At 43.3% G+C, this 16,012-nt stretch overlaps 1 protein-coding gene across 8 annotated transcripts in view; it reads right to left on the reverse strand.

Moving 5' to 3' along the window:
• acsf3 (acyl-CoA synthetase family member 3) overlaps positions 1-16,012 on the reverse strand; it is a 159,034-nt gene that overhangs the window by 51,251 nt on the left and 91,771 nt on the right. For all 8 annotated transcript variants that reach the window (XM_060837542.1, XM_060837544.1, XM_060837540.1 and 5 more), the window contains exons 3-5: positions 15,668-15,823; positions 10,690-10,853; positions 7,265-7,410 (exon numbers count right to left, since the gene is read on the reverse strand). In XM_060837542.1, the coding sequence (XP_060693525.1) occupies positions 7,265-7,410; positions 10,690-10,853; positions 15,668-15,823 (466 nt within the window). The remainder of the gene's footprint in view (positions 1-7,264; positions 7,411-10,689; positions 10,854-15,667; positions 15,824-16,012) is intronic.

A 16,012-nucleotide genomic window follows, 5' to 3' on the forward strand; every position in this document is an offset into this window, starting at 1 on the left:
CATTTATCCAGTTTGAACTCCATCTGCCACCTCTCAGCCCATCTCTGCATCCTGTCAATGTCCCGCTGCAGCCTACAACAGCCCTCTACACTGTCAACGACACCTCCAACCTTTGTGTCGTCTGCAAACTTGCTGACCCATCCTTCCATCCCCTCATCCAAGTCATTAATAAAAATTACAAAGAGTAGAGGCCCAAGGACAGAGCCCTGTGGAACACCACTCACCACTGACTTCCAGGCAGAATATTTTCCTTCTACTACCACTCGCTGTCTTTGTTGGCCAGCCAATACTGGATCCAGACAGCTAAGTTCCCCTGTACCCCATTCCTCCTGACCTTCTGAATGAGCCTACCATGGGGAGCCTTGCTGAAGTAGCTAGGAAAATCTGGGATTTACGCTAGCTGAAGTGATGGTGGTTTGATGTGGAGGCAAGCAGGCAGGTGGAGACAGACCCAAACAGAGAGCGATATGAAAGGGGTAGGTAAACAAGGAGATACTGGATAGCAGGCCGGACAGAAGGAAAGCTGAATGAGAGGTAATAACAGTAAAAGTGAGAAAATTAACTCACTGTGCTGAATGCAACGTATAATGTGATAATGGGCCGAGGAGCACATGGGAATGGGTGCCTGTGCTAAAAGCAACCTAAATCTCGAGAGGGATACGTTGATGTTCTAGGGCATGTGATAGCAAAAAGGTGATGTTGGGTATTTTGAAAAGCATCAAGGTAGATAAGAGCCCAGGACCTGATGGGATCTATCTCTGAATGCTGAGGGAGTGAGGGACGAAAGTACTGGAGACTTGTACAAAATCTTTGTATCCTCTTTAGTCATAGGAGAGGTCCCAGAGGATTGGAGAACAGGCAATGCTTTTCCTTTGTTAAAGAAAGACAATGAGGATAATTTAAGAAATTACAGGCCAATGAATGCTATGTCAGTGGTAGGGAAATCATTGGAGAAGATTTTTAGGAAAGAATCTCCTCACATTTGGAAAAATATGAACATATTAGCAATAGGCAGCATGGCTTTATGTGAGGGTGGTCATGTCTCACAAACTTGATTGAGTTTTTTGAGAAAGTGACAAAGACGATTGATGAGGACAGGGTGATAGATGTTGTCTGCATGGACTCTAGCAAGGCCTTTGACAAGGTCTCTCAGTGAACTGGTAAGATAGACTCAGAACTGGCTTAATCAGTGGGAGAACGATTTTCCTGACTGGAGATTTGTGACCAGTGATGTTCTACAGTGATCAGTGGTTCTCCTCAGGGATCCCTGTTGTTTGTAACATACATATATAAATGATCTGGAGGTCAATGTAGATGGCCTGATTAGCAAGTTTGTGAATGAAACAAAAATTGAGGGAGCTGTTGATAGTGAGGAGGATTGCCAGAGGATACAGCAGGATATAGATAGGCTGAAGAAATAGTGAATGGCTTCATCCAGAAAAATGTGAGATGATGCACTTTGGAACATTAAATGCAAAAGAGAATTATGCAGTAAATGGCATCAACATACAGAAGGATTTAGGTGTACAGGTGCATAGTGGCAACACAAGTAGATGAGGTGGTCATGAAGGTGTATGGTATGCTTGCCTTCATTTGTTGGGGCATACAATGTAAGAATCGGCAAGTCATGTTGCACCGATATAGAACATTAGTTAGGCCACATTTGGAATATTGTGTACAGTTCTGGTCACCACACAACCAGAAGGATGGGGAGGCTTTGGATAGAATACAGAAAAGGTTACCAGGGCAAACTTGGTTTGTTTTCATTTGAACATCAGAGGTTGACAGGTGACCTTATAGAAGTTTACAAAATTATGAGAGACATGATAGAATGGATAGTCAGCATCTTTTTCCTAAGATAAAACTGTCAATTACTAGGGGACATAGGTTTAAGGTGAAAGTGGGCAAGTTTAAAGGAGATGTGAGATGTGAGATCTTTGTTTCGTTATCCATTGTTAACATCCTGTTTTTGTGCTTCTGCCTGTTTTGTGAAAGTGGGAGTTTATTGGATAGAGTTTCAGGTTTAGTGTTGTAAGTTAGCAGTTCATAGTTCCTAACTGCCAATGGGTAGAGACAAGTTGCTTCCAAAAAGTAGTTATTTTGTTAAGTAGAAATATGTGGTGAGTTTTTTTTCTTTTAAATTGAGCTCTTCAATCAGGTAAATTGGAGACTTAGGATAGTCTGATTAAATATAGTCACATATATTGTGGGCGGCACGGTGGCACAGTGGTTAGCACTGCTGCCTCACAGTGCCTGAGACCCGGGTTCAGTTCCCGACTCAGGCGACTGACTGTGTGGAGTTTGCACGTTCTCCCCGTGTCAGCGTGGGTTTCCTCCGGGTGCTCCGGTTTCCACCCACAGTCCAAACATGTGCAGGTCAGGTGAATTGGCCATGCTAAATTGCCCGTAGTGTTAGGTAAGGGGTAAATGTAGGGGTATGGGTGGGTTGCGCTTCGGCGGGTCGGTGTGGACTTGTTGGGCCGAAGGGCCTGTTTCCACACTGTAAGTAATCTAATCTAATCTAAAAAAATGTACAGCAATGAAACCAGACCCTTCTGTCCAACTCATGCCCAACCTACTCTAGTCCCACTTGCCGGCACCTGGCTCATATCCCTTCCTATTCATATACCCATCCAAATGCCTCTTAAATGTTACAATTGTACCAGCCTCCACCACTTCCTCTGGCAGCTCATTCCATACACATACCACCCTCTGTGTGAAAACGTTGCCCCTAAGGTCTCTTTTATATCTTTCCCCTCTCTCGCTAAACCCCAGGGAAAAGACTTTGCCTATTTATTCTATCCATGCCCCTCAATTTTATAAACCTCTATAAGGTTACCCCATAGCCTCCGAAACTCCAGGGAAAACAGCCCCAGCCTGTTCAGCCTCTCGCTATAGCTCAAATCCTACAACCCTGGCAACATCCTTGTAAATCTTTTCTGAACCCTTTCAAGTTTCACAACATTTTTCTGATAGGAAAGAGACCAGAATTGCACACAATATTCCAACAGTGGCCTAACCAATGTCATGTACAGCCGCAACATGACCTCCCAACTCCTGTACTCAATATTCTGACCAATAAAGGAAAGAATACCAAACGCCGCCTTCACTATCCTATCTACCTTCGTCTCCACTTTCAAGGAGCTATGAACCTGCACTCCAAGGTCTCTTTGTTCAGCAACACTCCCTTGGACCTTACCATTAAGTGTATAAGTCCTGCTAAGATTTGCTTTCCCAAAATGCAGCATCTTGCATTTATCTGAATTAAACCCCATCTGCCACTTTTCAGCCCATTGGCCCATCTGGTCCAGATCCTGTTGTAATCTGAGCAAACCCTCTTTGCTGTCCACTACACCTCCAATTTTGGTGTCATCTGCAAACTTACTAACTCTTCCTCTTATGCTCACATCCAAATCATTTATGTAAATGACAAAAAGTAGAGGACCCAGCACCGATCCTTGTAGCACTCCAATGTTCACAGGCCTCCAGTCTAAAAAACAACTCTCCATCACCACCCTCTATCTTCTACCTTTGAGCCAGTTCTGTATCCAAATGGCTAGTTCTCCCTGTATTCCATGAGATCTAACCTTGCTAACCAGTCTCCCATGGGGAACCTTGTCGAACGCCTTACTGAAGTCCATATAGATCACATCTACTGCTCTGTCCTCATCAATCTTCTTTGTTACTTCTTCAAAAACCTCAATCAAGTTTGTGAGATATGATTTCCCACGCACAAAGCCATGTTGACTATCCCTAATCGGTCCTTGCCTTTCCAAATACATGTACATCCCGTCCCTCAGGATTCCCTCCAACAACTTGCCCACCACTGAGGTTAGGCTCACCGGTCTATAGTACCCTGGCTTGTCCTTACCGCCCTTCTTAAACAGTGGCACCACGTTTGCCAACCTCCAGTCTTCCAGCACCTCACCTATGACTATTGATTATACAAGTATCTCAGCAAGAGGCCCAGCAATCACTTCTCTAGCTTCCCACAGAATTCTAGGGTACACCTGATCAGGTCCTGGGGATTTATCCACCTTTAACTGTTTCAAGGCATCCAGCACTTCCTCCTCTGTAATCTGGACATTTTGCAAGATGTCACCATCTATTTCTCTACAGAAGAAAGTGAGGATTGCAGATGCTGGAGATCAGAGTTGAAAAATGTTTTGCTGGAAAAGCGCAGCAGGTCAGGCAGCATCAAAGGAGCAGGAGAATCCTGAAGAAGGGCTTATGCCCGAAACGTCGATTCTCCTGCTCCTTTGATGCTGCCTGATCTGCTGCGCTTTTCCAGCAACACATTTTTAAGCTCTATTTCCCTACAGTCTATATCTTCCATATCCTTTTCCACAGTAAATACTGATGCAAAATATTCATTTAGTATCTCCCCCATTTTCTGTGGCTCCACACAAAGGCCACCTTGCTGATCTTTGAGGGGTCCTATTCTCTCCCTAGTTACCCTTTTGTCCTTAATATATTTGTAAAAACCCTTTGGATTCTCCTTAATTCTATTTGCCAAAGTGATCTTATGTCCCCTTTTTGCCCTCCTGATTTCCCTCTTAAGTATACTCCTACTGCCTTTAAACTCTAAGGATTCACTCGATCTCTCCTGTCTATACCTGACATATGCTTCCTTCTTTTTCTTAACCAAACCCTCAATTTCTTTAGTCATCCAGCATTCCCGATACCTACCAGCCTTCCCTTTCACCCGGACAGGAATATACTTTCTCTGCCTTCTCGTTATCTCATTTCTGAAGACTTCCCATTTTCCAGCTGTCCCTTTACCTGCAAACATCTGCCTCCAATCAGCTTTCAAAAGTTCTTGCCTAATACTGTCAAAATTGGCCTTTCTCCAATTTAGAACTTCAACTTTTAGAACTGGTCTATCCTTTTCCATCACTATTTTAGAACGAATAGAATTATGATCACTGGCCCCAAAGTGCTCCCCCACTGACAACTCAGTCATCTGCCCTGCCTTATTTCCCAAGAATAGGCCAAGTTTTGCACCTTCTCTAGTAGGTACATCCACATACTGAATCAGAAAATTGTCTTGTACGCGCTTACAAAATTCCTCTCCATCTAAACCTTTAACACTATGGCAGTCCCAGTTGATGTTTGGAAAGTTAAAATCCCCTACCATAACTATCCTATTATTCTTACAGATAGCTGAGATCTCCTTACAAGTTTGCTTCTCAATTTCCCTCAGACTATTAGGGGGTCTATAATACAATCCCAATAAGATGATCATCTCTTTCTTATTTCTCAGTTCCACCCAAATAACTTCCCTGGATGTATATCTGGGAAATCTTCCCTCAGCACAGCTGTAATGCTATCCCTTATCAAAAACACCACACCCCCTCCTCTCTTGCCTCCCTTTCCATCCTTCCTGTAGCATTTGTATCCTGGAACATTAAGCTGCCAGTCCTGCCCATCCCTGAGCCATGTTTCTGTAATAGCTATGATATCCCAGTCCCATGTTCCTAACCATGCCCTGAGTTCATCTGCCTTCCCAGTTAGGCCCCTTGCATTGAAATAAATGCAGTTTAATTTATTAGTCCTACCTTGTCCCTGCCTGCCCTGACTGTTTGACTCACTTCTGTTCTCAACTGTACCAGTCTCAGATTGACCTCTTTCCTCACTAGCTCCCTGGGTCCCCCCTCCCCCCCACCTTACTAGTTTAAATCCTCCCAATTAGTTCGAGCAAATTTCCCTGCCAGTATATTAGTCCCCTTCCAATTTAGGTGCAATCCGTCCTTCTTGTACAGGTCACTTCTACCCCAAGAGATTCCAATGATCCAAAATTGTCTTTCTCCCATACACCAGTTCCTCAGCCATGCATTCATCTGCTCTGTCCTCCTATTCCTGCCCTCATTAGCTTGTAGCACTGGGAATAACTCCTTTTTAAATTTCTGCCTAACTCTCTGTAATCTCCCCTCAGAATCTCAACCTTTTCCCTTCTTATGTCATTGATTCCAATGTGGACAATGACCTCTTGCTGGCCCCTCTCCCCCATGAGAACATTCTGCACCCTCTCTGAGGCATCCTTGATCCTGGCACCAGAGAAGCAACACGCCATTCTGCTTTTTCGCTGCTGGCCACAGAAACATCTGTCTGTACCTCAGACTAGTGAATCCCCTAACACAACTGATCTCTTGGAACCTGATGTACCCCTCGTTGCATTAGAACCAGTCTCAATACCAGAAACTTGGCTGTTTGTGCTACATTCCCCTGAGAATCCATCACCCCCTACATTTTCCAAAACAGCAGCTGTTTGAAATGTGTCTCTCCACAAAACTCCTGCACTAGGTGCCTACCTCTCTTACCCTTCCTGGAGTTAACCCATCTATATGACTGTATCTGAGACTTTCCCCCCTTCCTATAACTGTCATCCATCACATACTGTTGCTGCTGAAAATTCCTCATCGCTTCTATCTGTCTCTCCAACCGATCCACTTGATCTGATCAGATTCGCATCCAACAGCATTTATGGCAGATATAATCCGCAGTAACCCTTAAACTCCCACATCTGACAAGAAGTACATATCACTGCAAAAGCCATTTTTGTTCCTTCACAATCTATAGACCCAGAAAATAACACCGTGGTATCCCTCTACAAAACACTGCACCAGGTTAAATTAATAGTTATGGCTTACATTTTAGGTTTAATCAAGAGACTTATCTCCAAAAACATAAAATCAAGAAAGAACCCACTGTACTCACTAATGCAGCCTTTCTCTTGGACAGACTTAAAACAACAATTAACGTATCTGATTCTGTGCTGTGAACTTCACTCAAACCGGATCCTCCAAGGTTAGTTGCGAAATTCACTGTATGTTAATTTTCCCAGACGCACTCCGAAGTCCAGCGGCACATGAATTCAAAAACAGCAAAGGCAGGAACTGTGTAGGTTCTCTCTCTCTCTCCTGCACTGTCCTCACCATGTGCATCCTTTGTCTGTTCTTCTCTCTTTTAAAACTGCTGTTGTTATGATTTTATTTCCCCAAAGTTCCAAAACAATGTAACAGCATATAAAACAGTAATTGTTGCTCCTGGAATTTGAGGAAATCACCTCCAGCACCTAAAATACCTCAAAAAAGGAGCAGCTCTTACAGCCAGAAATTTTTCCTGTCCTCCATCTTGGATTACCCAGAATCTTTTTGGGGTACCCATCTACAGCCAAAACAAATGGGGGAATGTTGCCTGGGAACTAGTCACATCACAGGCACTTGTGTGCTCTCCGCTTTTCAATGCATTGCATTGGGCTTACCTGGCACACGGACTCCATGGACTGGATTGGACAGAATCATTCCTGCTTCAGTCATTCCATATCGCTCTAACAATGTGTGGCCACTGATTTCTTTCCATTTCCTCTGCATTGGTTCAGGAAGAGCAGCAGATCCTGAAACCATTAACCTAAAAAGATACATATACAGCAAACAGTGATCAGACAGCAACATCTCATGACGTGATATGACTGACAGTCAGGAGGTAAAAGGGACAGAAATAGCATAAAAATAAAATTGGCTATGGGGTAGAAAGAGAGAATTGTGACGAATGTCTGTGTTTCAGACCAGATGGAGGCATTTGGCGGAGTTTCCCAAGATCCAGTAACAGGTCCATTACTATTTGTGATCTACATTAATTAATTAGACATAGTGGTATAAAGACCATAATGTCCAAATTTGCATGAAATTTGGAAATGCAGTGAATAGTGAGACAGATATATTATAATCACAAGTATAAGAAGAAGATAAATATTTGAATAGAATACATGGAAACACCAATAATAAAATGACAGCAGGATTCCAGGCTTGAATCGCAATGTCAAAAAATCTTAAATTATGCAAACTTGAATCTAAGACAAACATCAGCATTCATGAGAAACCACAGAAATGATACAGCACAGAAGGCAGCTGTTCAGCCCACCTTGTTCATGTTGACCCAAAGACACCCTGCTCCTTCTAGTCCCATCTCCCTGCACACAGCCCACAGCCCTGAAGCTTACAGACTTAAGGAGCAGATTCAGGTACTTTAGGAACTTTGCCTCCACCAGCAACTCAGGCAGTGAATTTCAGACACCCATCGCCTTGTGTGTAAGAATGGGTTTCCTCACATCTTCTCTAATTCTTTTCCCACTTAGCTTTCTGCCACTAACTCAATGCACTGACCAATAAAAGCAGGTGTGCCTCCTGTCCTCTTCACTACCTGACCTACCTGGGACTCCACCTTCAAGGAACTATGCACCTGTACCCCAAAGTCTCTGTTCAGCAACTCTCCCCAGGGTCCTACCATCAACTGTATAAGCCCTGCCTGATTTAGCTTAAACCAAAATGCAACCCTTCATATTTATCTAAATTAAACTCCATCTGCCACTTCTCAGCCCATCTACCCACTCGTTCAAGATCCCATTGTAGTCTGAGGTAACTTTCTTCATTGTCCACTACACCACCAATTTTGGTGTCATCTGCAAACTTACTGACCATCTCACCCATATTCACATCCAAATCATTTGCATAAATGACAAAAAGCAGTAGAATCATCAGTGATCCTTGCAGCACATTAAGGGCCTTAATGAGTACTTTGCATTGGTATTCACTAAGTAGAAGGATGTGGAGAATGGTAAAATTACACTGGGGTATGTTGATAATCCAGGGAATGCTGGTGGTGTTGGGCGATTGAAAGCATGAAGGTAGACAAATCCATAGGCCCTGTTGGGTTCTGTCCCAGGATATTGAGAGGCAAGGGAGGAAATTGCTGAGGCTTTGACAGAGATCAGTGTATCCACTGTGGCCACAGGCAAGGTCCCTGAAGACTAGATAGTAGCCAATATAGCTCCTTTGTTTAAGGAAGGCAACAGAGATAATCCAAGAAATGTCAGGCTTGTGAGCCTTACGTCGGTAGTAGGGAAATTATTGGAGAAAATTCTTAGGAGCAGGATTTACTTGCATTTGGAAAAGAATGGGCTTATTAGGAAGAATCAGCATACCCTTGGCCAGTGGAGGACAATGCTCTCAAATTTGATTGAGTATTTTTGAGGAAGTCATAAAGATGATTGACGAGGGTAAGGACAGTAGGCGTGGCTTTGTGAGGGGCTGGTCATGCCTCACAAGCCTTACTGAGTTCTTTGAGGATGTGACAAGACAAGTTGATGAAGGTCGAGCTGTGGATGTAGTGTAGATGGATTTCAGTAGATAGTAGGCTCATTCAGAAAGTTAGGAGGTATGGGATACAGGGGAATTTGGCTGTCTGAATTGGCTGGCCGAAAGAAGACAGCAAGTGGTAGTAGATGGAAAGTATTCCACCTGGAATTCAGTGACCAGTGGTGTCCCACAGGGCTCTGTTCTTGGGCCTCTACTCTTTGTAGATTTTATAAATGACTTGGATGAAGAAGAGGAAGGATGGGATTGTAAATTTGCCAATGACACAAAGATCGGTGGTGGTGTAGATAGTGTCGAGGGCTGTTGCAAGTTCCAACGAGACATTAACAGGATGCAGAGCTGAGCTGAGAAGTGGCAGATGGAGTTCAACCTGGATAAATGCAAAGTGATTCATTTTGAAAAGTCAAATTTGAATGCAGAATACAGGTTTAAAGATAGGATTCTTGGCAGTGTGAAGGAACAGCGGGATCTTGGGGTCCATGTACATAGATCCTTCAAAGGTGCCACCTAAATTAATAGGGCTATTAAGAAGACATATGGTGTTTTGGCTTTCATTAACAGAGTTTAAGAGCTGAGAGGTTTTGCAGCAGCTCTGTAAACCCCTGGTTAGACCACACTTGGAATATTGTGTCCAGTTCTGGTTGCATCATTATAGGAAGGATGTGAATGCTTCAGAGAGGATTCAGAGGAGATTTACCAGGATGCTGCCTGGATTGGAGGGCATGTCTAATGAAGCCAGGCTGACTGAGCTCAGGCTTTTCACACTGGAGAGAAGGAAGAAAGAGAGCTGACTTGATCGAGGTGTACAAGGTAATGAGAGGCATATATACAGTGGATAGCCAGAGACTTTTCCCCAGGGCAGAAATGGCTGACACGAAGGGTCATAATTTTAAGGTACAGGGGAAATGTCAGAGGTGGGGTCTTAACGCAGAGATGCTGGGTGCGTGGAATGTACTGCCAGTGGTGATAATAGAGTCAGAGACATTAGGGACATTTAAGTGTCTGCTGGACAGCAATAAATTGAGAGGTGTGTAGGTTAGAGTGACCTTAGATTAAGATAAATGCTGGGCACAACATCATGAGCCGAAGGGCCTGTACTGTACTGTGCTGCACTGTTCTGTGTTCTATGTAAGGCAGTGGATATTGTCTGCATGGAATTTACTGAAGTATATGACAAGGTCCCTCGTGGTAGGCCCGTTCCAAAAATTAAGTTGCATGGGGTCCATGATGAGTTGGTAAACTGGACACAAAATTGGCTTGTTCATCAAAGACAGACAGTAGTTGTGGAGAATGTTGTTCAGCCTGGAGTTCTGCAAGCAGTGGCGTTCCATAGGGATCAGTGCCGAGAGCTCCGCTTGTAATTTTTAGAAATGAATTGGGTGAAAATGTTGGGTGGAGAAATCTCAGATGCAGATTAATCTAGATCCATGTGAGGTGATGCACTTTGGGAGGTCAAATGCAAGAGGAAAGTATACAGCTCCTAACTTATATATAATCAAAATCCTACTTCTGGTGACTGAGATTACTCTCTTACCTGATGTTGCTCTGGCACACACTGTGTATAAAGTCCTTCACATGGCTCTGTGTGAAGTACTTGGCATGGTACTCAATGAGTTTGACATATATAGTCGGCACTGCCATGAACATGTTGACCCGAGGGACTTCTGGGCAATCAGTTTTCAGCAGGTACTCCCAAACCTCAAAAGAAAATGACTAGATGAGAAACATGACTCATTTGTAAGCAGTTTTATTTCATTTATCCTTCCATGGTAACACTAACAATACCATGAAGGGACTCCTTCCTACTTCGGCTACCCTGGCAGTCAGTTAGACTTTAGGATGTGGAGAGGAATATATCAACCATGTCACACTTTCAACATTGAGCACCACAACCAGCCTTTGTTGCATCACAGAAAAACACAGGACATGCTTATGCTTCAAATGAACTAATCCGAAAACTATGTAACAAAATAAAAGTTAAACAAATACTTCCACTCAACAGCTGGGCAAAGGCTAAGCCAACCTATCGGAGCAGAGCCAAGGGAGGGCTGCACTATTGGAAGGTCAGAACAAAGGGATGCATTGCACTGTGAAAAGATTAGTACTCAGGGAGCACTGCAGTGTCAGAGGGGCAGTAATAAATGAGTGCCACACTTTTGGAGGGGTAGTTATTGAGGGTCAGTACTGAGGGAATCCTGCAGTAACAGGACATCAGTTCTAAAGGGAGCATTACAGTATTGCAGGAGATCTACTGAGGAAGTGCTGCTCTTCAGCACGTCATAGAACATAGAACATAGAACATAGAAAAATACAGCGCAGTATAGGCCCTTCGGCCCTCGATGTTGCGCCGACCAAAGCCTACCTAACCTACACTAGCCCAATAACCTCTATATGCTTATCCAATGCCCGCTTAAATGACCATAAAGAGGGAGAGTCCACCCCTGATACTGGCAGGGCATTCTATGAACTCACAACCCGCTGAGTAAAGAATCTACCCCTAACATCTGTCCTATACCTACCACCCCTTAATTTAAAGCTGTGTCCCCTAGTAACAGCTGACTCCATTAGCGGAAAAAGGTTCTCACTGTCAACCCTATCTAAACCCCTAATCATCTTGTACACCTCTATCAAATCTCCCCTAAACCTTCTTTTCTCCAATGAGAACAGCCCCAAGTGCCTCAGCCTTTCCCCATACGTCATTGAACCAAGGCCCAACTTGCTGATTGAACTGTTTGTTTACACATTGGAATACCCGTTATCCTGTTCAAAAGGGAACACAGCAGCTTTCCCAGTGCCCTGCTTAACATTTGCAATTGCCCAATGCCATCTAAAATGGATTAAATTGTCATTCATGTCATTGTTGTTTGTGGATTTTACTATGTGCATATGCATCACTTTCATTTACATAACAGCAATAACGTTATTGCTTAAATTAGCAGTTTATTTTATGTATCCTTGCATGGTAACACCAAGAATATCCAAGAGATCTGATAAAGGCTAGTCCTTTTAAATGTCCTGACTTGGATTGATTGGTTTATGATAAGAAGTAGAATGATTGAGTTGAAGACCTTCATTTCAGTTCAGAGTAAGTGAGGGCTGCAGATGCTGGAGATCAGAGTTGAAGAAAGTGGTGCTGAAAAATCACAGCCGGTCAGGCAGCATCTGAGAAGCAGGAGAGTCGACATTTCGGGCATAAGCTCTTCATCATATTCCTGCTCCTCGGATGCTGCCTGACTGGCCATGCTTTTCCAGCACCACGCTCTTCATTTCAATGTCAAGGTCAGACAGCAGGCAAGCTGTAGAAATTCAAATTTGCACCAGGTGTTCAAATTATCTCATTCCAACTCCTTAATACTCTTTTACCTCACACACTGTAAATTTGTATTTTAATACAGAGCAATCACAGGGGAGACAAGGTAATAGCCTACAACAGTCAACACAAACCCACCAAGGTACAGAGGATTGTTCAACTGTTTTTCCATTTTCCTTCCTCTTGAAGTATCTGCCAGACATTTTCCGGTCCTAGGAGAAACTGCTAGAAAGTCCAGGGCCAGAAAAGACCTGCTTAGTGATTCAACTTAATAAACAGATTCCCGAGGGCGTCTCAGACACTCGCAGTGTCAGTATACATCATTCTGGATTGTATTGCTTCCCCTTCCTGTCAATCACCCCACTGTCTTTAAATAATGTGCATCAACCATGACACAGCCTCAATGCATGGAGTCCAGCCACATTCTCTCACGCTACTCTGTCCCTCACTATTAGTAATTCCAGTCAAAAGCCAAGGCCCTGTGTTCTAACTGTGCTTGCTCTGTTCACCGACTGTGCTGTTGCCAACACAAAAAATTGTTGGAAAATTTAGCAGGTCTGGCAACATGGAGAATGTCAGGGACAGGACAGAATAGGAGAGGTTCATATAATCCCATAAGAACATGGAGCAGGAGGCCATTCAGCCCCTTGAGCTTGCTCCAGCTGATATGATCAGGGTTGATCTCACCTTGGCCTCAACTTCATTTTCCTGCCCACTCTTCTTAACCCTTCAACCCATTACTTATTAAAAATGTCCGATTCCTCCTCAAATTCAGTGTCCAGGCAATTACTGTACTGGATATAGGTTAGCTCACCGAGCTGGAAGGCTCATTTCCAGACGTTTCATCACCCTACTAGGTAACATCTTCAGTGGGCCTCCAGGCGAAACACTGTACATGATTCCTGCTTTCTATTCATATGTTTGGGCTTCTTTGGGTTGGTGATGTCTTTTCCTGTGGTGATGTCATTTCCTGTTCTTTTTGTCAGGGGGGAGTTGATGGGGTCTAACTCGATATGTTTGTTGATAGAGTTCCGGTTGGAATGTCATGCTTTTAGGAATTCTTGTGCATAAGAGCAGAGGAAAATTACCTATACCGTATATTCAGAAAGAATGGGTACCCAATGTCTCAGCAACAAACCCAAACAAGCAGACAAAACACATCCAGAAACTCTAGCCAAAGACATCTCGGAAATGACTGCCAGACTACTCAGACCCCTTGGCATCACGGTAGCCCACAAACCCACCAACACACTAAAACAGCAGCTAATGAATTTGAAAGACCGTATAGAGAACAAGCAAAGCTAATGTCATTTACAAAATACCGTGCAAGGACTGTAACAAACACTACATTGGACAAACAGCCACCAGGATACATGAAAATACTATTCACAAAATGACATAAACCTCTCTCACTAGTATTCTTACAAACAGAGAAGGAAGGACACCACTTCGACTGGAACAACGCATCCGTCCTAGGACAAGCCAAACGAAGACACGTGTGAGAATTCCTAGAAAGCGTGGCATTCCAATGGGAACTCTACCAACAATCACATCGAGTTATACCCCATCTACCACCCCTAAGAAAAGGAACAGGAAATGACATCACCAACCCAAGGAAACCCAAATATATAAATAGAAAGCAGGAAATCATGTACAGTGCTTCACCTGGAGGCCCACTGAAGATGAAACGTTTGGAAATGAACCTTCCAACTCTGAGCAAACCTACTCAACCTACAGAACTTCAACCTGAGCTACAAATCTTCTCAAAACTCGCTATTTACCGTGTTCTTCGGGAGTGAATTCCACAGATTCACAACTCTGAGAGGAATAAAACTCTCAGCATGTTTTATATCTGCTGCCTCTCAGCCTAAAACTATGACCTCTCTTTCTACAGTGCCCTTCAAGGGGAACATCTACTCTATGTCTAGGTTATTAGTCTCCCTTTCATCCTACATACCTCAATTAGACCTCCTTTCATCCTTCTAAATCCTCACAAATATAGGCCTTAACTGCTCAATCTCTCGACATAAGACTAGTCTTTCAATTCTGTAATTAATCTAGCGAGCCTTCTCTAAGCTGCCTCCAATGTAATGGCATCCTTGTTAGATTCAATGATAAAGATGGATTGGAACAAAATGCAAAGGGGTGTGAATGTGGGAAATGAACACTTCTACCTGGAGGCAAAAATCTGAAAACATACTTTCAGACTAGCAGCTGACCAAGAAAGAGACGGTGGGGGAACCCCTCATCGGAGAGTCTAGGACAGGAGGGCATAAATTCAGAATTAAGGGATGCCAATTTAAGAATGAGTTCAGGAGGATTTTCTTCTCTTAAATGGTTGAAAGTCTTTGGAAGTCCTTGCCTCAGACAGCTTTCGGTGAAAAGTCCTTGTGTATATTTAATGCTGAGATAGAAAGATTTTTTGATCATGAGGGGAATCAAGAGTTACAGGGAAAGGGCAGGAAAATGGATGTGAGAAATGTCAGATCAGCCATCATCCTATCGAATGGTGCAGCAGGCTTGAGAGACCAAATGGCCTACTCCCTTTCCTATTTCTTATGGTCTTATGAAACAGGTCTGAACGTTGACTCTGTAAGAGGCCTGATTGGAAGATGAGCTGCTGTTGCACAGCCGCCAAGAACAGAAAGGTAAGCATTAAGAGGAAAGTGGTGAGCTGTGGAGATTCTGGGTCATGCTTACAGACTAATTTGTAGTTTTTATCTGTAATGCTACAACTACTAGCCAATATTGACAAGGATAGCTGGCTGACAATGCAACCCAATCACACAAAGATTAAAATTATCCTGAGAGGCAGTCAAAAATTTTAGTCTTCAGTCAAAAAGGAGGCTGACCCTCCTTCCCCTTAATCCCGGACAGGCTGACCCTCCTTCCCCTTAATCCCGGATAGGCTGAACCCTGTTTTCTTTAATCCCAGACAGTAACTGAGACAAACAGAAAAACATCACGTTTCAATCCCCAACCTTCAGCCAGATATGCAAACTGAACCCACGCTCCAAATATTGTATAACATGCATTGCACAGTTTGAGAGTTTAAGGTAGCTAGGTCATGAGTCAAGGAAGTAATTCAGGAAAACAATTGGTTTCTTTTTAACCATTAGGGAATCAAATGATAAAATCTTTTCAACAAACGTATACTACACTTGACTCTTTTAGAATTGTACTGGTGCTGTTCCTCACTTACCTGCTGGGCACTGAATTCTGGCAGCATCACACAGGTCGCGCCCACCCAGAGAGGGCATAGCAGTTTATTGAGAATTCCATGGAGGTGATGTAGCGGTAAGACATGGAGAATAACATCATCCTTGCTCCATTCCCATTGTTTCACAAGGCTGGTAATCTGCAGATTGATACTGTTAGCACTCTAGCAAAGTAACAACAACTTATATTTATATAGCAGTTTTATTATCATGAAATGTCCCAAGGTCATTCTAAGGAGTGTTATAAAAACTAGTATAACACAAAACCTCATTAGGAGATACCGGAAATAAAAACAAAAATTGCCAGAGAAACTCAGCAAGCCTGGCAG

This window comes from Hemiscyllium ocellatum, chromosome 17 (genome assembly GCF_020745735.1).
Source record: "Hemiscyllium ocellatum isolate sHemOce1 chromosome 17, sHemOce1.pat.X.cur, whole genome shotgun sequence".
Classification (NCBI taxonomy): Eukaryota; Metazoa; Chordata; class Chondrichthyes; order Orectolobiformes; family Hemiscylliidae; genus Hemiscyllium; species Hemiscyllium ocellatum.